Source organism: Cynocephalus volans, chromosome 11 (genome assembly GCF_027409185.1).
Source record: "Cynocephalus volans isolate mCynVol1 chromosome 11, mCynVol1.pri, whole genome shotgun sequence".
Classification (NCBI taxonomy): Eukaryota; Metazoa; Chordata; class Mammalia; order Dermoptera; family Cynocephalidae; genus Cynocephalus; species Cynocephalus volans.
In genome coordinates, this window is record NC_084470.1 from 112,176,209 (window position 1) to 112,199,662 (window position 23,454).

The 23,454-nt window shown below is 40.2% G+C and overlaps 1 protein-coding gene across 1 annotated transcript in view; it reads right to left on the reverse strand.

Annotated features, from left to right (window-relative positions):
• Window positions 1–831: 831 nt before the first annotated feature.
• PROX1 (prospero homeobox 1) overlaps window positions 832–23,454 on the reverse strand; it is a 51,525-nt gene continuing 28,902 nt past the window's right edge. Inside the window, exon 6 of the mRNA XM_063114026.1 lies at window positions 832–6,185. Coding sequence (XP_062970096.1) covers window positions 6,000–6,185 — 186 coding nt within the window. The 3' untranslated portion in view covers window positions 832–5,999. The remainder of the gene's footprint in view (window positions 6,186–23,454) is intronic.

Consider the following 23,454-nt stretch of genomic DNA (forward strand, 5'->3'; position numbering starts at 1 on the left):
TGCATCATTAGGAGATTTTGTTGTTGTGGGAACATCATAGAGTGGACTTACACAAATCTAGACAGTATAGCCTACTCTAATCTGGGATATGGTATAGCCTATGGCTCCTACATGAGTAATGTGTTGTACTACAACATTAAGACAGCTACGATGTCACTAGGCATTGGGAATTTTTAAAGCTCCATTATTATGTTATGAGACCACCATCACGTGTAGTCCATTGTTGAATGAAGTCATTGTGCAACACATGACTGTAATATATTTTCCATTCTGTGACTTTTGGGAACATCACTCTTTGTTCTGAAAATCATTCAGCATTAGCATTTATGGAAATTAAGAGTAAAACTTACCTTGAGCTATTTTTTTTTTTAGGTTTGAGGGCTAAATAACATTAAATCTGAGAGAAGAGGTTTCATAGAGAAGTCTAGCCAATTATTACAAACCTCTGAAGTAAAAAGGTCATTTCAGGAGTTGCGTGCATTGATGTTAGGTTTATATAATTCAGAACTGAAATGAAAGGAAGACTCCCTACTTGATAGTACTGTCACAACTAGCTTACTGTCCTAAAATTGGACACAGGTCTAAAAATTAAATGTCACATGCTTTCAAAAAACAAAAACTCAAACGGCACTGAGCTTGTAATGTATATTTTATTTTGCACAAGCTTGCATATATACTGCACATACATTCAGTTTAAGAGAAGATGGAAGGCACACAAGGCAGTTGGACTACTGTATCCTTTAAGTGGTACAAAGCAAAAGGTAAAAGTTTGGAGAGTATACAAAAGCTTAAAACACACAAAGTAAAACCCCCTTCCCACCCTCCCCACAACATTTTTTTTTCCTGTTTTAAAATTTAGTAGCTGCCAAACTAAATTTTTTACTTTTACTTTAAAATCAATTGTCTACTGCACCTTTTTATTTTCTTTTTAATATGGACAGGGAGTCTCATTGTTTTTATCATATCAATTAATATTACAGTACATCCTTGGTAATACAAAATTGTACACCTTCATCAAATAAATTAGGATAAATTAAACCAATAAATTATGCAAAGTCTTCAGAACAATAGACAACAACAAAATCCACAATTGAAATTGCCTCTAGCTAAAAAAAAAAAAAAAAATCAAAAATTGACTTTATCAGTTCAGTTATTGTACTATATTCAAATCAAAGGGTCTTTGTTACAAAAAAAAATGAGCTTAATAATGCTATTTACAACATATTGCTAAATAATATAAAGGCAGTGTTTTGTCACGGTTTATACTATATACAGATGAGAAATGGCTGGGACAATATTGGGGGAAGCCACGACCTTTGATTCTTCTAGGTAGTACTGAGACCAACCCCAAATACATTTTTTTCTAGTTCTAAATTTGAAGTGATAATATATGATTTTAAAATGCATCATCCCCCTGTGTGGAGGAGTTGAATATTTAAAAAATATAGGATGAATACATTTTCATAAAAGTATGCCAGCCTGTTTGCATTATCTGTTCATGTTTGTGCATTTCAGGGGGTGCTAGATTTTAGAAAGGGCTCAGTTGAAGATTCAAAGTCCAGATGCTTCCAGATTCTATTATATTCTTAGAAGGATAATTATATGAAGATACAAAGGTTAAATACCAGTTTTTATCCCAGCTCTGAATATGAGCACTTTAGCTTTAGTTTTATAGATGGTTTACAACCAACACCTACAGAAAACAAAACTGCATCTCCTTCAACATAACATTTAAGTGCAATACGGTAACTGCTTACTCATATAAACCAGTTACATTTTTTTAAGGGGAGCTTTTTGAAAACAATGCTTCTCGTAATTTGCAAACACAGAGTTGTACCAGAGAAAACATTTGAACTATTCACACCAATGAATATTCTATAATACACATGGCAAAGAGATTTTGTACTGTCTTCACATATACACTGCTTCTTTCAGGGGAGTCTGTAAACCACTTTTTCTTTGATGAGTTTATGATTGCTCTAGGGGACATCCTATTTTTGAAGCCCCCAAATCTTTAGCTTTATGACTTAGTATTAACCTGTATGTGTGTGTGTGTGTGTGTTGGGGGTGGGGGGGGGAGGTTACTTACTAAATGTCTTCATGTACATAGAAAAGAAATTTCATAAATTTACAGAAACTGCATCACCCTTGCCCTTGACATTTGATAAAAGAGACTGTTATCTTTTAAAAGGAGAGAGCAGGATTTTCAAGAATGCTTTCAACTGTCTATACAGTCACTGTAGTGTTCCTAATAAATTCAACAGATGTTGTGAGAATGTAGTTATTTATTAAAATCTCATGTCTTACGTAACAACAGCCATGAGGTTAAATATTTACATTGCTTTATAAAAGTTCCCCTCTTGTTTTAGTGTTTCTGTTTTGCTTTTTTTTGTTGTTTTAATAATTTTTTTTAAATGATATTCACCCACATCCCTAGTACAGTAACAAAGATTCTGCAAACATAAAACACTTTAATTAAATAATACTCGGAGGCACAAAGCAAACTTCAGGAATATGTGGGTGAACATTTACTTAAATAATTACTACATTCTAACATCTTCCACATGTTTTACCATTTAATGTGAAACGTTCTCATTAAATAGCCAGAGATACAGTAAGAATTAAATGTTTTGTTGTTGCAAATAGAACATTCTTTTCACAAAACATAACAAATGTCTAAAATAGGTCCTCAAATCTAGATAGGAAAAGGTAAGCTTTCCACTTCTCACGCGTATATATATATGTATATTTTTACATGTGTGTATATGTGTGCGTTTTTATGTTCACACATCTGCACACACATATATAGCACATGGTATGAAATATTGCTTCTATACTACTTTTCATTAGGCTAAGAAAACACAAGATTTGCACCACAGTTACAAAAAATTGGCCTCTACAAGAATTTCAAAACTCGAATGCTGCTCAAATAATTGAGGAAAAATAATTTGCGGTATCAAACTGTTCTAAAAATTCTCTTCTTCAAAAACGTATTCTCCTGCTTTGCTTTAAAAAGACACAGAATATGCATAGCTATTAACGTTATGTCAAACAGCCAGAAAAAAAATCTAGTGTTTATTGCAGCTGTAGTAATTGGAAATAAAGTCAAAAAGATGAAATCGAAAGCCACAGAAGGCACAAGAACAATTGTACTTGTGGGAAAAAAACTGGTATTTTGAAGGATTTTAAAAAATCCCCCCGCTGGTGCATTTTAGGTCTAGGCACAGACTATAACCTCAAGTGTATACGCAAAAATAATTTAGGGTTAGCAGAAAATAAGTGGTCATGTGGTATTTCAACATGGACTTTAAACTTTTTTTTTCCTATGTAAACTGTCCCTCATCCTTCACCCTCCCACCACAGAAAGTTAACTTTCTCCCAACTAGCCAATTTTCACTTGGTGAGAGCTGAGCTAAGATTTGAAAAATGATGATTTTTTTAAAAAATCAAACTGTTAATTAGGAGTTTTGAGAGACAGGCTTTTGTCATTTTCCAATGCACTGGGAGGCATGGGATTTTATGAGTGTAAAATGGGGAAAACTATCTAAAAGCAAAGTGATAGAGTTCTAGTGAGTTTATCCTCAGGCTGCAACTGCTACTCTGAAATAATTTCTATGCCTCAGTGAACATCAAGAGGACATTATCAGTAGATAAGTGCATCAACGTTTGGTTGTGAACACATACTTTGTCTATTTAAATTAGAAAGGCAGGGGAAAATAATACTAAAAATCCAAATAAGCCTGGAATCAAAATTGAACTTGCCCCAGATCAAGAAGATACCTAGCAATCTGAATACACAGGTGAATACACTACAGCCTTACCATGCAAATGGCAACACAATGTTGACACGAATTACATGGAACAGCAAAGACCCAGTCGTATACTGACATGAACCATGAACATCACACACTTTCAAACCAAGCAAGTCAAAAGAGTGTGAACGTAAGTTGAGATTGCTTCCCTACTTTGTGCCAATTGAATTTGTTTTCTTTCTTTCTTTTTTTTTTTTTGCATTTTGTTCCGATGTAATGATTATTCAAACTTTTTTCTTTTAAAGCAAGCCAGAAAAATAACAAATTGGATCTAATGACTCTGTGTGCACTGTGTAGGAGAGTGTGAGCTGGGGAATGTGTTTGGCCACAGGTGCAGAGTGAAGCAGACAGCACCAGCCCGAACCCGTGCACAGTCTGTCCAACGGCAAGGGCCTGTTAGTATCCTGAATGATGCAGGGCATCATAGGACTACACTGTTTAATTTAAAGTCAGCAGGTTTTAAGGCTCTGTGCTGACAATAATTGCGTTCATACATTCCTGTCTATCAGCAGAATTTACAAATGACATTAAATTACAGCGATCAGGTCAGCTACTTAATCACATGGGTCAATCTGCATTCTCCAAAGTCAAATGCATTTTTTATAAAAAATTAAGGAAAAAAGGTACTTATATTGTGTATAATTTAAATACCAGATTTGTGACTGTGTCATTTTAGAAGGTGTATATCAAATCACCTAAGAGGAAGGAGGGGTCTGGAAAGCACTGTTAGATTGAACAATAAATTCTTACTGCATCTGCACACAAAAAACCCATCTAAGAAAACAACAAGTGTGAATACCATACAATTTTTCAAATGCAAGTACGGGACATTATACATCATTGAAAAACAGAAAGGAAAAAAAGAAAAAAAAGGAGAAAGGAGAACCATTGAAGAAAGCATAAAATAGCAGCTAGTTTTCTTATGTGTGCTGAAATAGTATCTTTTGGGTTAATGCAAAAGTTTCTATGCTATACACTCTTCTCACATTTTGGTCAATACTAGCTTCTGAATTAGAAGAGGCATTCTCAATTGCTTCAAAATGCTTTACCTAAAATGAAGGAACACTTAATTAGACCATTACCACTTGTAATACCCATCAGGGTAGTGTGGAATTGTTTATGAAAATGGGTCATTCTCGTATGTGCTCCTCTTAGGAGGTGAAGATTAAGTCAGCTAACAGCTGTCAACAAACTTCTAGTCTAGGCACGAATCTTATGGTCAACTTGGGGTTTCCTTTATTCCTGACTGTAGAAAAGTGTTCAGAAAATAGTGTTTTAGAAAAAAAAAGTATTAATTAAACATAAATAATAATCCTTTTAAGCACAGAAACAAAGTTGAGCAAAGAGTAAATTTGAAACTGATGTGCCTTTTAATATCTGAAGCAAAATAAATAGGAAATAATAACAAGTTATATAGGGTTTTCCTCTACAAAGAATGATATAAGCTCACTTAAGAAGAACCTATTGTCAAGTTTAGAGAGGTGGCTAGATCATGCATGAATTTCCAGTCTCATCTCGAAAGAGTCAGTTTTGTGCAAAATTCCTTTGCCTCCATTAGAAACTGGTACTAGTTTGGGGGTGTTTGCCATTTCTCCTAGGAATGGCTTGATAGTCAGTGGATTATTTTTCTTTTTTAATTTGGCCTCTTGGGGTACTTTTGAAAAGTGAGCCGCTCATCTGTCGTTGGCATTATTTTTAAATATGTAAGAGAAAGCTACTTATTGAGTTCAAACCAAACTGAAGATTTAAGTGAGTGAAGGGGTTTCATTGAGTTTTCAGACCTTCTTAGCAGTAAAAGCAAGAGACAAATCACCCTCGGCCAACCGCCATTCACAACAAGCCTTCAGTCAAGCAGACGCATCTTTAACAAATGCCCTTCCTTGCTAATATAGACTTTACACACCCAACATTCCTTTTCCCTGAAAATTAACCCTATTTTAAGTCTCCAAATGTTAAGGGCCTTGGGCAAAAGTAAACTAAAGGTGGAAGGAAAATAACCATCCCCTTGCAATGGAAAACAAAAGGAAAGGAGAGAGAGAGATTATGAGGAGGGATTACCAGCTGATTTCATAACATATCCATGCCTCCCATACACATAGATATAAATTCAAAATCTAGACACATATGACTTGGACATCCAAAGGGGACTGCTACTATTCATACATTCAGAAAGAGTTGTTGAAACTTCTACTCATGAAGCAGCTCTTGTAGGCAGTTCGGGGACTTGAAAATCTCAGGGACTTCACTATCCAGCTTACAGATGACCTTGTATATGGCCTTCTTCCAGGAAGGGTCAACATCTTTGCCTGCGATAATGGCATTGAAAAACTCCCGTAATGTGATCTGCGCAACTTCCAGGAATCTCTCTGGAACCTGCTGATACAAGGAGACAATGGCATTAATAAAGTTTTCGGTTTCAAGTCTATAGTTCTTCAAAGGAAACTGAGCCAAGTTCATTCTTTCAGAAAGGGGCTTACATGGCACCTGCATTTTCTAAAAATGGCCAGCCTCTCTTCTCTTATGCAAAGTCGATATATATAGCAGCGTTGTAATGTGGGGTTCACAGCTCTGCAGAGTTTTAGAAAGAGAATCGTGTGAAGGACACATGCGGACCTATTGGAAAACTAGGATTTTATTGTGAATATTGGGGTAGAAAAAGGGGACTTGACTGTCGGGATTCCTTGCTTTATTTAATAGGTACATTTCAAAAGAAAGTCTCCAACTAATTTTTCAGAATTTAAATCATGTTTCTTTTTGGTTTTCATTATGGAAACCAAATTTGTTCTCAAAATAGAATAATAATTAATAGGGCTTCCAAATAAACAAAACCCACACTTTAAGTGAAGAAAATCTTCTGAAATTTCGGTTTCCTGTTTGTATAGAGGATTGTTGATTCAAATGGTAAATTGTATATTAAAGTGATCTGCACTGTTAAGTACAGTACTCTACATACATAAAGGAGTGAGATAATGCCATTAACGTGAAGTCAAAAAATATGAAGTTTAAACTGAATCCTAAAATACTACATCAGAAACTACCTTGAGATTAGAATGGCTCCATAAGAGAGTGACTTATACAGCTGGTAATAATAACAAAAACTAACGTTTATGGAGTGCCAGGCACTATGTGCCAGGCACTGCGTAACGTACTGAATGTGAATTATGTCCTTTGGTTTTCCCAACTGCTCTATGAAGTGCTACTATCCCAATTACACAATGAGAAAACTGAGGCTCAGAGAGGTCAAGGGCATTGCTCAAGGTCATTATATTCCAAGATAAACATTCTCCAAATATTCTTTTTAGAATACTTATTTGTCAAGCTTTTCCTTTCACAGCAATACATATGTGTGTTGTGGATAGGGGTGTGTGTGTGTGTGTGTGTGTGTGTGTGTGTGTGTGTGTGTGTGTGTGTGTGTGTGTGTGTGTGTGTGTGTGTGTGTGATCTCTTCACTGTTTAATAGTCTGACCTCCTGACTAGGGAAAGGAGTAGATACTGATTTACATATTTACTATTCTTTGTAAACTACTCATAGCAAAGCATGGTCTATTTTTCCCCCACACCAACATAATGGATTTACAGAATAATTCCATGAATTCATAATTTTCAGAGTACACACTGACACTCACTCGATTTCTTTTACTGGGGTACTCATTCATTAGGAATGTTTTATTTTTACATTATGTGCAGGCATGTGAGGACATAAATGTACCATAGTTGTACGTGTAGACAGATCTGTCTACACGTATATGAGATGAAAGAGTTTCATCTCAGTTCAGACATGCCACTTATCGAACTAAAAGAGGGGTATTGTCATGCTGAACGTGTTCTGTACCTTTCTCCCCACCTTTTTTCAACGGGTGCAATGGATCTTTTTATAATCATAGTAACTGGTAAAGAAAACTAGAATAATCACCAGACATCCCTGTTTTTCACATTTAAAACTGGACAAAGAAGTTCTTTGCTCCTAATGGCAAGTTAATTGTCTTTTATAAAGGAACTTAACAACTTCCAAGAAAAGATACAAGGGCCCCCATCTGGGGCTGATCAGAGTCTAGAAAAAAGCGAGAATTTTGAGCAGCCCTTCCAAAGATGTTCACACTTGCCTGTTTCTCATGACATAGTTCCCAATGCTGCCTGGAAAATCACCCAAAATGCCACCTTGTTCTCTATGGATGTGCAAACCCATCCACCCAAATGGCCATTCCCTGTTGAGGATACAACTGGATTTTCTATAGACCTTTGGTGACTTCCCCCCAAATCTCCTATATACATGAGTATTTGTTGAAAGAGAGCTAAGCTCTCCTACTTACCTTATACCAAATAAAAAGTCATTACATAGTCTTTTTGAGTACCCTCTTCTCCTCCCCATAAAGATAATCCTTCACATTTTATCAAATGGGCATTCCTGAGAGGATTCTGCTGGAGAACAGTTAGGCAGTGCAAGTACCCACTCTAACTACTTGATTTGGGAGCTGTTAGCCAAATGCTACAGAAACATAATCATAGGCATTTATTAAAATAAACATTTCAAGAAGCGTGTTTTCACTGGCCATTGGCAACAGAGCTGCGATGAAAATCTATGTTCCTTGGACACTCTGGGACACAGCAGGCAGGGATGAAGGGTGTGGGCTGCTACTCCAGAAGAAGCCAGAGCAGGCCGGAAGCCCCAGCCACCCAAGGACCCCACAGGAACAAGTCAGTGCTGGAGGAGGGAGGGACGTGCAGTTGTGGGATTTGCCTGAGAACAACTCAGGGTAGCTTCTTGGGAGTTGTGTGCAGCTCTGCCTCATTATTCTTACTGTTTGCTGTGCTCGTTAATTATTTGTGGTGGGGTTTATAATGTCTTAAACATTCATTTCTTGTGGTAGTAATCATGGGCTTCCTGTAACATCTTTTGTATTTGTGTCAATGTTATTTAACTTTTCACCTATAACATCTAGTTTCAAGGAACTCATCCTAAGGTGGCTTTAGATGAATGAGGAGCCACGGGCTCTCATCTGTGTCCCTTCCACAATGCTTATTAGCATAGTATCTTTTGCAGAGTCATTTAGTAAATAGTTGATAACAAGATCTTGCCTTCTGCTTTACTTCATATTCCTCCAGACTCACACGTTCTCTCTCAATACTTTTTTAAAAAGAGAAAGGTTAAAATAATGACAAAATAAGAATTTGAAGAGTTGGGATAGATCTCAAAAATCATCATTTTATAAATGGAGAAACTATGAGATTCTATGAGATGAAGAAAGGATGAGATAAAGAGACTCGTGAAATAAGGTGTCTTTCCATTAAACAATGCTGTCTTCCTTTTAATGCTTTTTCAGCAATATCTACTTAAATGAGGCATCAAAACCTTGACAAGTTGTGGATCTGTAATTGAAAAAAACCACAGAGGAGCTGGTAACTTCAAAAGAAATGGGAATGGTATAAAAGATTCCCAGGAGGAGACTCTGGGTATTGGTTTATATTTGGGAAGGGATGATTCTTTGTGAATTTCATTTCACAAAGAAATTTAGCACTAATTTAGCACTTACTTTGGAGGCAATACTCATGCAATGGATTGGGATGGATAAAAGAAAGTTATAATGAGATCTTCTAATACTGGAGCAACTAATCTTTTTTGGTGGCTCCAGAGGTATACTTTTGGGTAGTAACTGGTCTTCTGAGAGTGTGCCATTGAATTCCCTCCATAGGCAGAAATATCATACATGAAAAAATCAATCCTCAACTTCTTGCTTGAAAGCTTTCTCCAACTTCATCGAACACAGTAAGGGTGATATTTTCTGATGTCTTTGGGGGGCATCTTAGAAGTCAGGCTTATGAGGATGATGCTGCCCATATTTTTCTGCACCTCTTCACACTTAATGGCTTTCTGATTACTAATAAACATCTGCAAAAAATCCCTTAGTGACAAGTAATCCCTTATCTAGGTTTCTTTTAATAGAACCCAACAGTCTGCAGAATGAACCCTAGAGTATCTCCTCAGCATCAGGTGGCAACAGTCAATCAAGTCACTGGAATGCAAGACAATGCAGGCTGCTGGGGGGTGGGGGAGGAGGGAGAAGGCCATGCCTTTGGACATGCCACAGGGAAAAAACAAAAGGCTTCCAAAGTCTCTGGCTGGAACTCCCAGGCTATTGTGGGAGCTGCTTTGCTGAGCGTTCTTCAGGAGAGGAGAGTGGAAACTTTGCTTGGACAGAAAGGCATCCCGATTCGGGAACTTCACCCCAAATGGTCTTGCCTTGATCTTTGGAGGAGAATATAGTGATGATGAGATACTTGAACACACTCACAAATTTGACAGGGGCTGGCTATCGGCATCACTGATTCCGCCACAACTGTTCATACTCGAGTCTCCTCAGAGCAGACAAGGGCCTTTAGGGCTTCATGCAATGGAGAAAATGGAAGGTTGTTTTCAAGTCTGCTCGGTCCACAGCTGGCTGCACACATCCATGGTGTGCTGGGTGCGTGGTGGTTCTGCTCTTCTTCTTTTTGAAAAATCGGAATGATTGGCAAAGACACATTTCCCCCCGTCTTCCTCCTCCTCTTCCCAGTTGCTTTACCTTCAAGGATGATTTGTTTTATTAAACCGACTGTCCCTAGCCTCTGCAGTACATAATAAAAGCCTGACATAGCAGGCTGCCTGCCTTCTGTGTCCTGCAGATACTCATCATAAGTGTCAGGACATACCAAGGTTAGCGGTCACTGGAAGTGTGCTTGCTGGCCCAAACCTTGCCAAACGCTCTTGGCAGCTGAATGAATGTCACAGAGAATAGAAGGGGAATTACAAAGGTTAAAAAGAAGACAGCCTCTCCTATTTTCTGGAGACAGAGAGGCTGATTTCTCACACCTCTGAAACATCCGTAAGCTCATTCATCAGCTTCTTGCAGGAGACCTAAACCTTGCCCCTTGCACCGTCCTCTGTGGACAACCCTTCATCCTCAATCCCTTTTAAAAACTGGCCCACTGGCCTCATTTCATCAGTGAAATGATCTTTACTGAAACAGACAGAAAACAAACCAGTCTTCCACCTCTCTCCCCAGCCCCTCCCCAATAACCAAAGGCTCAAATGGCCTGTGGAGCTTATCAATAGATTACAATCTTATCAAGGGAGATCATCTTTACAGTTCATCTCTTAAGCTAATTTTTTTTTTCAAACTTACTTCAGTGGAGAAATGGAAAAGGACACATATGTATGTGCAGGAGCGGAGAATGGATGGATAAGTAAAATCCTGCTGAGTATTTTGGTGAATTAGTTTGTGTGTGGGTTTTCTTTCTTCTTCCTCCTCCATTTTTTTTTTTTTTAAATACTATAAAAGGGCAATAAAATGCTGACTGTAAGAAGACAATGTCAAGGAGAAAAGGGTACTGGTATTTTGGATACTCTTCACTGCTCGCCTTGGAGAGAGTTATTCTTGTCACAAACCCTTTTGTCTGCATCTGCTGACTGCCTGCCTGTAGCCAGCAGCATACTTTAACTGTTTTGTCACCTCCTGACATCACATGCATCAGCTGTTGGGCTTTTGTTACGGGTATTGTAGAACTAATCCGCTGTGGCTGTTCTACTGTGCAGTAAATAAAACAGAAACGGGCTTCTCAGACTATTCTGCATGAATATTTCAAATGGCTTTTACAACTCCGATTCACAAAATCAAATAAATAAATATCTCCCCTAGCCCTCCAACCCCTCCCCACACACTGAAACAAAACCCTCCAACTAGCCCCAGATGCCTCCAAGTCAACCGCATTGAAGGTGCTGACTTGAGCCTCCAAGCAATTGTTTCAGCGAAGTTGAAAGAACAGTGCTCTCTAAACTTCACCACTGTGGACTTCATATGTATTATTTAAACACATCTAATGCCGAAAACTGGATAGGCAGCTCTGAAAATCTGGAGAGCTATCTTCTTTTCCTTGAGCCTTTAAAAAATACGTGTAATGCCATCAGAAATATATAGTTAGGGCTGCCTTGTCAAACTGCTTTTATTGTTTCCATCTGCATTTTCTTCCCTTCCATTCATCTGAAAAGGGTCAAAGGATGATGCTTGCACATTCAGTTCATCCTCAGAGCCTTTCCAAAGTGTTTAACCTGTATGGAGCACAAAAAGAAAATCAAACTTGGCTGGGTTTTTCAAAAGTGAATTTACATCACGAGCTCTCTTACAGTGTAAACGATGTTCTAATCATATACAGTGAGGAATTTTTCTAGATGACTTCTAAGCGTCTTCAGGGAAGTTAAGAAGACAAAGGGCATCTGCACGAGTGTGTGCACACACACACGCACACAAGGATTCTAGGAAAGGAGACAAACAGCTGAAGTACTTTCCCGAGCATTCATTCACCCTAGTGTGCACATGATTCCTCTAAACAAACTCTCCCATCCCTTCTGTTTGTTAAGTAAATATTGATCAAGGAGAGACCTATCTCCTGGCAGCAGTGGCACAAGCTGGGGACTTACACTGCAGACAGAGTGGACTTAAATGGATAAACTCAGATGCTTTAGTAGCTCCTCGAAGAGCTTATCAGATAAAAAGGCAAAAACAGATACATTATGGCAGCCCCTTCCCACCATCTTACTCACCCTGAACTCTCCTGCCAGAGGCAGAAAAGGGGAATCATGGAGCTATGAAATATGGTCACAAGATGCTGCTACTAAGTGTCTCCCTTTGCAGCCATGCATGCATTGATCCTGTGTATACAGCTGGGAACTGACTGGCCCTTCAGAAGAGAAGAAATGGGGAAGGATGCTACACACTGAACTGTGGGGTGGTATTCCAGTGCCCTCTCTAGGGGGAAGGATCACACGGGAAAGCAAACAGAATGTGCACAGAATATCAACCAAATGTAAGGTGGTGGTCTGAACCTTTCATGAGGAGCCCTAATTCCTGGGAGGCGTTTCAGTGTGGTTAATAAATGTGTGCAAAGCATGGTTTTGAGAGACACTTTGCAAAGGTGTGGCTGGGTCAACAAGTTGAGAAAAGTTGCTCTGTGTTTCCTAAGTTTTATTTTGGTCATTTCATAATTATGACTCAAATGCCTGTTTTCTGCACTGTCAGTATCTGAGTGGATACATGTACTTCCCTGGGAAGGCCAGTTTTAAAATCATCTTTAGAGATTAGGTTTTGTGTAGTAAGTGCTGAGAGCCATGGTCAAAGAGCAAGGTGTTATATTTAGACCTCCCATCAAATGGCTAAATGACATTTGAATTTCATTAGGATGCTCCTGTTTGGAAGGACTAGCATTATCCAAGAGCACTGGCTGCGAAGCTGCTCTCAGATGTCTGCCGGGTTATACCAAATGAGGCAGAGGAAGATTCTTCAGCTTAGGAATAAAGTGTCTCTCCCTGTGATGCTCCAGGTGGCATTCAGCTTTCAGGGACACTAGGGGATTGGATTAATCTAATTCTTATGCAGTTTTGGGCCTTAAGAGTGGGCCCACTTCCTAGTTACATGTTTTGCTACATGTGAAGAGTAAATGCTTGTGGGAAGTGGTTATAGTTTAAGACTGTCCTTAAAAAAAATCCAAAAAACTATGTTTCCTTGGTCTAAGCAAAGGAACACATGGCAATAACAGTCTGTATCTTTTTTTTTTTTTTTCACAAAGCTTCAAAAGAACAATGTTCTGTTGAGCAAAATTCAGTAGCATTCTGTAAACATTAATTTAAGGAAATCAATAGACTCAGTGAGCTAAAGCCATATTGCAAGATAAACTGGACAGAGTGCCACTTTGTCAAATAGATTTTCGTTTTCTCAGCTAGATAAAGACAGTTTCAAAATGGGGCAAACGTGTTGCAACCAAGGTTTGAAAAGTATGTGGCCTTCAAACAGTCTGCTTGTTTCTACTACAAAGCTGGATAAACATACTTTAAAAATGATAAGATTGGTTTAGAATTGATTTGGTTTTCAAATTTTACATATAGTAGGTTTCTTGGCCAACTCACAGGAAAAGAATAAAACACTGTGCCTTCTGAACAGAGAATGTACTTAGGAGAAAAGGGTTAAATTGTCTTGAGAGAAAGACAGCTTTGGGAGCAGTTTCAGTTGACGCCTGACTTTAGAAAAGAAAGGAAGAAAGAAATCTTTATTCATGCTGACCTGATGGGCAACAGGCCTTCTTGCCAAAATCCAGAAGCCAAACTCTCCAGTGAGTTTGGGATCAGAGGTTTCAGCTGGTGGAAGCTGCTCACGTTCTGTGCTCACGAGGCAATGTCATGTTAATGTGCGAGGGGGTGGGCGTTGGAGGAAGCAAACTCAGGGAAGGGCCAGGGAAGGAACAGGTAATGACCTACCCTGTAGCCCCCAGGTTTCCCTCAGCCAGACCGAAGGAGCTGCAGGGATAATTAGAAAAAGTGGCAAAAGGAAACATGTCTCCCCCTTTGTCACCACAGCAGGGACCTGCATGGAGCTTGTGGCAGTACACTTCCAAGTTACACTGCCTCCAACACCATCCCAGCCCTTATAAATGCTGGTAGAGTAGCAACCAGATATGACACGGTGGAAATGGCCCCCCCGGAAGAAATGTAATAAAAGGAATGAATAGTCACATGGAAACTGCCAAGGAGGGAGGCAAAGGGTCTGCCTTGAATGGCCAGTGGAACTCCATGGTAAAGGATCACAGGCACTGGACTTTGGTCTGCAGCGTTGAGAGTGGGGGCTGCTATTGACCACGCCCCTCACATGGACTTCTCTGATATCAGAGTGAATGAAAGGCAGAGACCCTGAGCATTTTCCTTGTTTTCTCACCTGAATTTGAGTCTTTGTCTTTTAGGAGTGGGTATTTAGAAAATATGGAATTCACAATTAAATGTCTGTATCTCTAAGACTTTGGCAACATATATATCATGCTAGAGTTCAGCATTTGACTAATTGTGATTTTCAGACAATAGAAAAGAATGTCTTAAGATCTTCTATTCTACCTGTTAACAAATTGTAAATACATTTGAAACTATGTAAGCATTCCATTGTCAACTCTGCGTATAGATAACAGGATAAATAAAACCATCTCTTCCACAGTCCCAGAAATGGCAGTACCAGCTTTCTGGGAATAGAATGACATGCCTATGAGAGACTGTCAAAATTATTTGTGGAGCTGAAATCTAGTTCACTGATGATGCTTAAAGTGGCTAATTTATTTGCTCACGCATGGAAGTTTTGGTGTTACATATGTTAGAAAACGTAAGGATTGTCATGTTATTTGTTGTAAAGGAGTCAATTTTCCTTCCCTCCCAAACTCTGGGCATGCCTCAAAGAGTGATTCCAAGTTTAAACAAACAAATAAACAAAACAAAAACCAAATCAAAGGAAAAGCATCAAAAACGAAAACCTGATAGTACCTCCTCTCCTCCCCCTCTGAAATACTACACAGATCCTCTAAGTTCATATAAACAACTGAAAGCACCCTGTTGGGATCGCAGATCTGGTAGGCTGTTAGGTAAGAGATGAACCAAGACTATGCCATCCAAGAATCATAAAATTTTGGAACTTCAGAAGGATCTTGGTTCATGTTCCACAAAGACAGAAACAACCTTCAGCCAGGGGTCGGCAAACCTTGCAAAGGACTAGATAACAATACACAAGCTTCTCGGTCCACATGTGGTCTCAGCTGCATGTTCTTCTTCTTCAGCTCCTTACAACTGTTTAGAAATATGAAAGCCATTCTCAGCTTGGGGCCATAAAACACAGACCGAGGGTCAGATCTGACCCATAGGCCATAGTCTGATAACACCTGCTCTTACCCAAACTTGGGGGCTAACAACTTTCCTAAAGGCCTAATGTTCCCCCATCATGCACTAACCCTGTGTGCCTCACTGGGTCAGCACACCAGTTGTTCTCGCAGGGTATTTGGGATCGACTCACCCAAATTCAACCTGCAATGTCATGCTGTTCCTCAGGTGCAGTTGAAGCTGTCCATATCTGTGGTGATAAGATTAATAAGCCAAGCACAGAGATGGTCAAGGACCTGGAGGACTTCAGTCTTGCCCTGCTTTGATTAGGAAGTTTTTATTAGGAGCTTTCCTGACAGTGAATATTTAGATGTGCTAAATGGAGGAATCTCTCCCTGCTACACGACACATCTAACCAATCAGCTCGATGCTTAGATGGGAAGATGAGCACTGCCATCAATGCAGAAGTCACTCTGCAGTGCTGGCCATCTTCCCTTTGAGGCAGCCCTGTGAATTATGTGCCATTGGGTCCGAGTTCAAGATGAGCTGAAAGTCCTTGAGGTTTAACTTTTGCTACAATTACTGGGTGAGGTGGTAAAATAAATAGGGCCAAGCTTGGTACCATTCTTGGATGGGAGCATATCCCAAAACAACATGGCATAAATGCTCCAATATTGCACGGAGAGAAGCTGGGCACAGATAATCCACGGTTACTCCTGTTTCGTTTGAGAATGCATTACGTGATTGTTTTCTGCAGCAGCTTTACCTTCATAATGAAGCTTTGCTCAGGCTAATATTAAAACTAGCCTGCATGCCCTGTATTCCTGTTGATGGAGCAATTTGAGCAAGGAGCCTAGGGAGAAACTGTTAGGAAGTGGGGTCCGGGCGGGAAAATGAGAAAGAACAGCTCTGCCTGTAGTGAGCACTAAGGACAGCACGTGTGATACGGGGTCATGGGAGACATTGGTGCTCTGCTGGCAATAGCTTATGACACCCCAAGTAATATCCGGGTTGCTTTGGAAAAGAACAGGGATTATCATCCTCAATCCCATCCTTTGGTTTTGACAGCAAGATCGTTGTTGTCAGAGAAATTCCATTTTGTGTTTCTAGGGAATTCTATTGGTCTCCCTTCTACAACCACCCTTTGCAAAACTAAGGATGGGCTGTATTTCCAAAGCTACTTAAGAGCTTGTGAAGGGCTTTGAAAACCCTTTTTCAAGAAAGGTAAATAGTTTGGAAAGGCAGAGAAACAGATTCTGGAATAAACTCAGGGGCTTTTGGAAGTCTGCTAAGCCCCTACCAACTAATGGGGCTTTAGGTCATGTCTGGGGTGGGGATTCTTAGGATGCTGTCAATACCTAGGATTGGTCCTGCTCAAAGGCAACTTCAGGAGTCTATACACAGATTATCTTGTACACCTTTATGTCACTGAAAATGATAAATCTTTGAAAATAGTCTCTACATTACGGGAAATGCAGTGACTTTGAAACCCCAGGCTTTTATCGTCTTCTACCTCCTCTAGCTTCTGGTCATTTCTCTGCCTTCACCCCTATGTTAAATCCCCCCCCCCCACCTTGTTCTCAGTGAATATATTACTTTTTACTAAAAGCCACTTTTACTTCCAGATTTTAATAAAAAATGTTAAGGTATCCTTAAAAAAACCCAGAAGTTGGGCGCATAACCATTAAGAAATATGAGAAATACATACCCAAATGACTTGCATAAGGATTTGACACCTACCAACCACAAACTCTCACATACACACACATACAAAATCCCAATGGAAAAGACTTTTATGATCTAAATTACCATCATTTGGGGAATACTTTTAAAAGGGGGATGGTGTTGTTTTGCAAAAATTACCAACCAAGCTTAATAGTGAAGGTAATTATACTATTTAAAAGAGCTGATTCTGCCCTAAAAGAGGGGAGATGTTGTATATGATATCAAAGTTAATACATATTACAAATGCTGATTGACTACATGGAGGTATGGCCTATGTGGAATAGGGTACATGCATAGGGACAGGTATACAGATTCTTAATTTGTTCTGGTCCATACCACCTCCTAGAAAACACACAGGCATGAGGGCCTCATGGTCTGCCCACCCAGCCAAGGCAACATATAAAGTGAGCAGCAAATATAATGACTACTGCCAATGCAGTCAATAAATTGTTTATGAATTAGAAAAATTCATCTCTATGATCCCAGTAAGGGAGTCGCTGTGTGTCCAAGGGCACTGCTGAGATTTAGATATGCAAAGAGGGTCTTGGGAGAGAACTAAAATGGGCACCCCGGAGATTTTGACTGGGATAATTACATTGCAGCAGAGTCAGGAGGCTAGAAGTGGCCCCACATGGAAGCCACGTGGATTCCCAGAGCCTCCACACTCAACTGCTCAAAGCTCTGCATTAAGATCAGGACTCAAGAGACTATTTAGAGAATACAGAATGTCCTCTATTCTAGAATCACAGAATTTCAGAGCTAGAACAAAGCTGTGAGTTTACTCTCTTCACTTTCCAGGTGAGCAAAGTAGAACCCAGGGAGGCAGGTGTGGCTAGAGCCAGAACCCCCAGGCCAGCGCTCCTTCTGCCCCTCCCACACCTCAGCTTCTCCTCACTGCCCTTCTCATTTGGAGCAGATGATTCCAGAATCCCAGTGCTGCTGCAGGCTGGTGTCCCCTTTACAGCCACACTTGGGGCAGGAGGAAGAAACACTTTCTCTTTTGAAAACCAGTTTTACATTGAATATCTGTCTCAGTTTTGCTGGGAGCTCCCTGCTTGCTCGTTTGTTTATTTTCCTATTTGGGGTCAGCAGGAAATAATGCAATAGTCGGTGCAACAGCGGCCAGAGAGTGCTCACTCAGCCCTGCACACCAGCGGAGCGCACGCCTGGGCAGCACTTCTTCGTGCTCCTTGTTCATGCAGATTCACTCTCTGCTCACAACAGCTCTGCGAGGTGGGCACAATTACTTCCCCTATTTTACAGATGAAGAAACTGAGGCACAGAGAGGGCAAGACGCTTGCCAAGGTTTCACTGCTGGAAAGTGGCAGAGCTGGGATTTGAGACCAGGGACTGGCTCGAGAGTCGTGTTCTTCAGTTCTGCACTAATATTGTTCTGCACTAATACTGATCCAGGACTTCTCACAGTGGAAGGTCTCCCCAGAGATTTTCTTTTTAAGATTTCAAGATGATACTTTTATGTAAGATAATGCCCACTTGCAAGTGAACATTTTGTTTCTTGCCTGAGAATAATATCAAATAAAGTAGAAACCAGAGTTTTCTTGCTATAGTTGTCATTTTTATAGACAAGTCCAATACTGAGGCTATCTCCTCATGATGTCAAATACCCCAATACTGTATCTACAAAAACTCTGAAAACATCTGGACAGCAGGGTAGATCCGCCCATTTTTTATTTGGCTGGATAGGTCCTTAGACACACTCATATTTGCCAGAATACTTGCCAAGAGTCTGATAAATTGGTCTCACAGGATCATTTTAACCCATAAGTGCTACTGAGATGCTATTCAAGAAATCCAGCCTCTGAGGATAAACTTTTGAAGCAACTAGAAAAATTCCACTGGGTGTGCATGAGACACAACTACCAAACTGTGGCATGGCTGCCACACCTGGAATTCTGCCCTGTGGTTTAGTAATTGTAACTGTCCCTCGGGAAAACACAGTCAGGCCGGAAGCGCATTACAGAAGGGCAGCTAAAATGATCCGGGGCAGCCCACTTACTGTATGAGATTAGGCTTTTAAAAAGGATTAGAGCTCCTTAATCTGGAGAGATGAAGATTAAGAGGGAGTAATGATCAAAGTCTATAAAATCAGAAAGGAAATGGAGAATATGGCCACAACCCTGTTCACAAATCCCAGGATATTATAACAAGAGACAGCCCTGTGGAGTTCCAGGGGAATCACTTTAAGAGCCATAAAAAGAAGATACTATTTTCACAGCAGGTAATAAATGCAGAGAATTATTATCTTGAGGAGTGGTATATTCTGATAATGGGGTTAAGTTTAAAAAAGGTTTAAACAAACCTATGGGTGATAAAACCATAATGATCTAATACTGGGAGGTTCGAAATGTTCTGAGTACATCCCGAGTCTTTTGAAAGTAATTCAGTCAATGACAGATACCAACCTCTCCTGACATGCTTCCTGTCCAGGGCTGACATGGGACTGGGTGGCCCATTGATCTGACCACTGCTCATGTCACCTCACTGGCTAGGTTGTTTCTAGTATTCAGAGTGTGCTCATGCATATTTTTGCGCCCATCTTTGGTGGGTATTTGGAAATTTCAGGTGTCTGGTTAATACAGCAACTCATTCCTCAGAGGAAGTTTTCTTTAATCCTTATCAGGGTCTTTGCCCTAGGATTTTGAATTACAATTCGGGGCAATGATCTGACCATGATTCCCATAAAAATACGAACTTATGCCTTTAATTATACCCCAAAACTAAATGTTACATTTTACTCAAAGATAGAGACATTTAAAACATCTTATGTTGCATTGGTTGGAAGATAAAAACTGCTTAAACTCTCTATTGGGGAAACTGCCCATAATGTGCTAACACAGATCAATTAATTCAAATTTAAGGGGAAATTAAACATACCAATTATGTAGTACCCATTACAACCCAAGATATTAAGCTCTAAAATTTACGGCAGTTAATGTGGAAACCAGTACACCTTAACAAAAGCTGTGGCTCTGTTAAATACATAGAATAAAACTTTACAGAGGGAAGTGTTTTAGCTCGTTTCCAAAACAGTTGAGTGTTAATCACTTTAAGTATCTAATAATAGGTCATTGTTGGGGGTTGGGAGGTTATGGCAGCAGAAAGAGGGGGCAGTGGATTTTGGTAGAGGATAGAGTGGAGATGAAGACTGCATTTAGAGAAAGGAACCTTCAGACAAATATAACATGCACAGTGAGGCATGAAGAATATCTCTGTACTCCCATTTTAAACCACTTTGTGAAAATTGGTAAAATGTGGCAATGTGCAGAAGCAAGTAGAGAAGCCGAGGGAAGAGGAGGGGGCAGAGATGGGGCTGGGGGAGAAGGGCATGTGTACAACAGGCAACGTCTAATAACCCCCAATTCTCACCCCATCTCCCATACTAAACTGGAAGCAATCACTTGGTATCTTTTCAAACTGCAAGTTTGAAAACGTTAGTCCTTACGGTGGGGGCTACTCAAAGTTACTATTCATCTGGGGAATGAAAAAGAAGGAGAGGGGATGAGGGGTGGGGAAGGGTTCAGGGGCAGAGTCACCTTGTCTCTCGTTGCAGTCTCTGGTGTGATTTGGGCAAGAAAACTGGGACATCTGGAGTTCAGAAGTTGAGGAAAATGGGGAAGAACCAGGAAGATGAATACATGATCATCAGCTACACAAAAGAATGGAGCAGAAAGAAGCCTGGGTTTGGGCACTCGTGTCTGGCAAGGAGGCCGGCAGCAGGGCTAATGAAGCATTTGCGGTGTGGGATGTTTGCCAGCGCAACAAAGAAGATGTGCTTGGGCTCTGCAGATGTGCCAGGGCCCCCAGAGCAAAATAATGACATAATCACCATCAGTGTCACAGACCAGACTGTACACAAGGTGACAGGGGAGGGGAGGCCCAGAACACACACGCAGAGAGGACTTGCCACAGCCCACAGGGCTGCAGCCCTGGGGCCTGGAATGCAGGCAGAGCTCCCTACCTACCTACAGCTACAGCTTAAATCCTAATGTGAGGCTTGTGCCTGTCTTTGGTGGGTGTTTTCTGTCCACTCCCAGGTACTTCTGACGAGGCAACAGAAATCTGGGGAGCTTAAGAGAGATCTGGATGGAATGGAGGAGGCCGAATAAAGAGGAACAAGAGAGAGTGGCAGCAGAGATCTGTGTCTTCTGCTAAAAGTGCTCAAATTTCCATTGACCTGACCCTAGCCACACAGTCTATAGCATGATTATTATCATGGATGTCAATGTTTCATACTATAAAGAAAATGCAAGAAATATTTGGGGGAGCTTATTGGAGGGGTATACAAATTATCAATAAATGGGCCATCTCCAAGTGAGGTTGAAAGCAATATTAAAAAAGGCCCGAGAAAGCCATCCCTGCTCATTTTAAATGAAGTCCCTCAGCAGGCCTCGTCACCTGTCTGTGGCTCTTGCCCAGTAAGGTGGGTGTGTTAGTACAGCTGTCTGGCTTTTAAGCGACTTTTGTCAGTTTGAAAGTGAAAGTCTGTTTGAGGCGCTGAAAGAACAATAGCTCGGAGCCCGGAAGGAGAGTGTGTGGCACAAAGGACTTGGCTACGCTAGTGTCCCTTTTCATTGCTTCTCATGAAAGATTCATAAGAATAACTTTAATTTTTTATGGCCTCCTTTTTCGTATGACTATATTAGTTGTGTCAACTCCCATGTACAGGTTCTCTTTAAATACCAAAAGGTCTGTTGTGAAATTGTTTCCAAAGACCAAGGAGGACAGAATGGATTCTGGCCTCCATTCTGGAGGTCTCTTCCTCCAAAAGAAAGTGCCATAAGGGACACAGAGCTTTTCTTTAAACACGGTTCCCTTCCACCTCAAAGTGCCATGCACACTACAATGTAGTTATTTTACACCTTCCTAATTTGCTAGTTCAACTGCTCCTCAGAAGAATGATTGTATTTGTTTTTCTTGGTTTCACCCTATTTAACAGGAACAGTAGTAAAATGATCATTAATAGTTCTCCTTTTCCTGTACTTCTCAAATAGCTGTCCCCACACTGCATCATTATTTTGTATCTCAGCCAAAAATGGGGGGCTGGGGGTGGGGAACAGATTGTATTTGTTTTATGTCATCTTGCAAAATAGCACTGAAGATTGGCTTAAGGCAATCATGGAAAGTGAAACAATATCTTAAAACTAGAATAATCTACTTTCAAGAATTAAACTCCTATGCTTAACCCAAAAGAATGTTTGCACAAGTATTTACTGTTGCAAATTTATATTGATATATTTAAGAGAAATGAGTGAATGAACATCAACATGTTTGCCCTATAACTAACGAAGAACCAAACAGTGGAAGTTAAGTAATATTCTGGGGGGGAAAATGAGGAAATTTGATTTAAAATGTTATCCACCATGAGAAAAGGGATCGCCAACTTCGAACAAGCTTTGGTTTGCTAAATGTGTTTGTTTAATCTAGACGAAATAAACAGGCTTGCTTTCAAAAGGTTGTTAGAACTTCTTCAGACATTTAATCCAGGATGGGCTAGAGACAATGGTAACATCCCACTGAAGGCTACATCCACCACCAGGCTCTCAGAAGAGAACTTGCTTTCTTTCTTCTACTCATCACCCTTTGTGGGACGAAGAAAAAGAGCCCGGGCAAGAAGACCTGAATGTCAGACAATAGACATCACTCCACACACTGTTTCTGAACTTTCTTCATCTCTGAAGGACAATTAATTATGAAGGCCTTAGGGGTAGGTCAGAGCAAGGGAAAAGCCCCTATGTCCCAGCACCACAGCCGCTACCTCTGTGTTTGCTAAATGGCTTTGCCTGTTGGGGTACAGCCACCAAGAGAGCCAATAGATCATCTGGGGTGGGGGTGGGGGGAGGAAAGCAAAAGATTTTTTTGTGTGTGCGCCTGCCTTGTATAATTCTATTCTCACTGTGAACTCATCCATACACAAAACACAAGGACAATTTTTTTTTTTTTAAAGAGAGAAAAGCCACAGGGTAGGTTACAGTCAGAAATGGCCTCTCGGTGGTGTGTTAAAAAGGATGGTCTTTTCACCAAATCATTTCACAGAGGCAAAACAGACAAACACAAAGAGTTGAGACTTTTTCTCCTACATTAAATGGAGTAACTGATAAGGTCAGACATATGATACCTAAAGACATGAATCTGTGAACTCTTGAAGTCAAAGGGCCTCTCTGTGCCGAGGAACAATCTTTCAAAGGAAATAGATCATAGAACTCCACTGAATCCCCTTTAAACTTTATGAAGCAGGAGGAG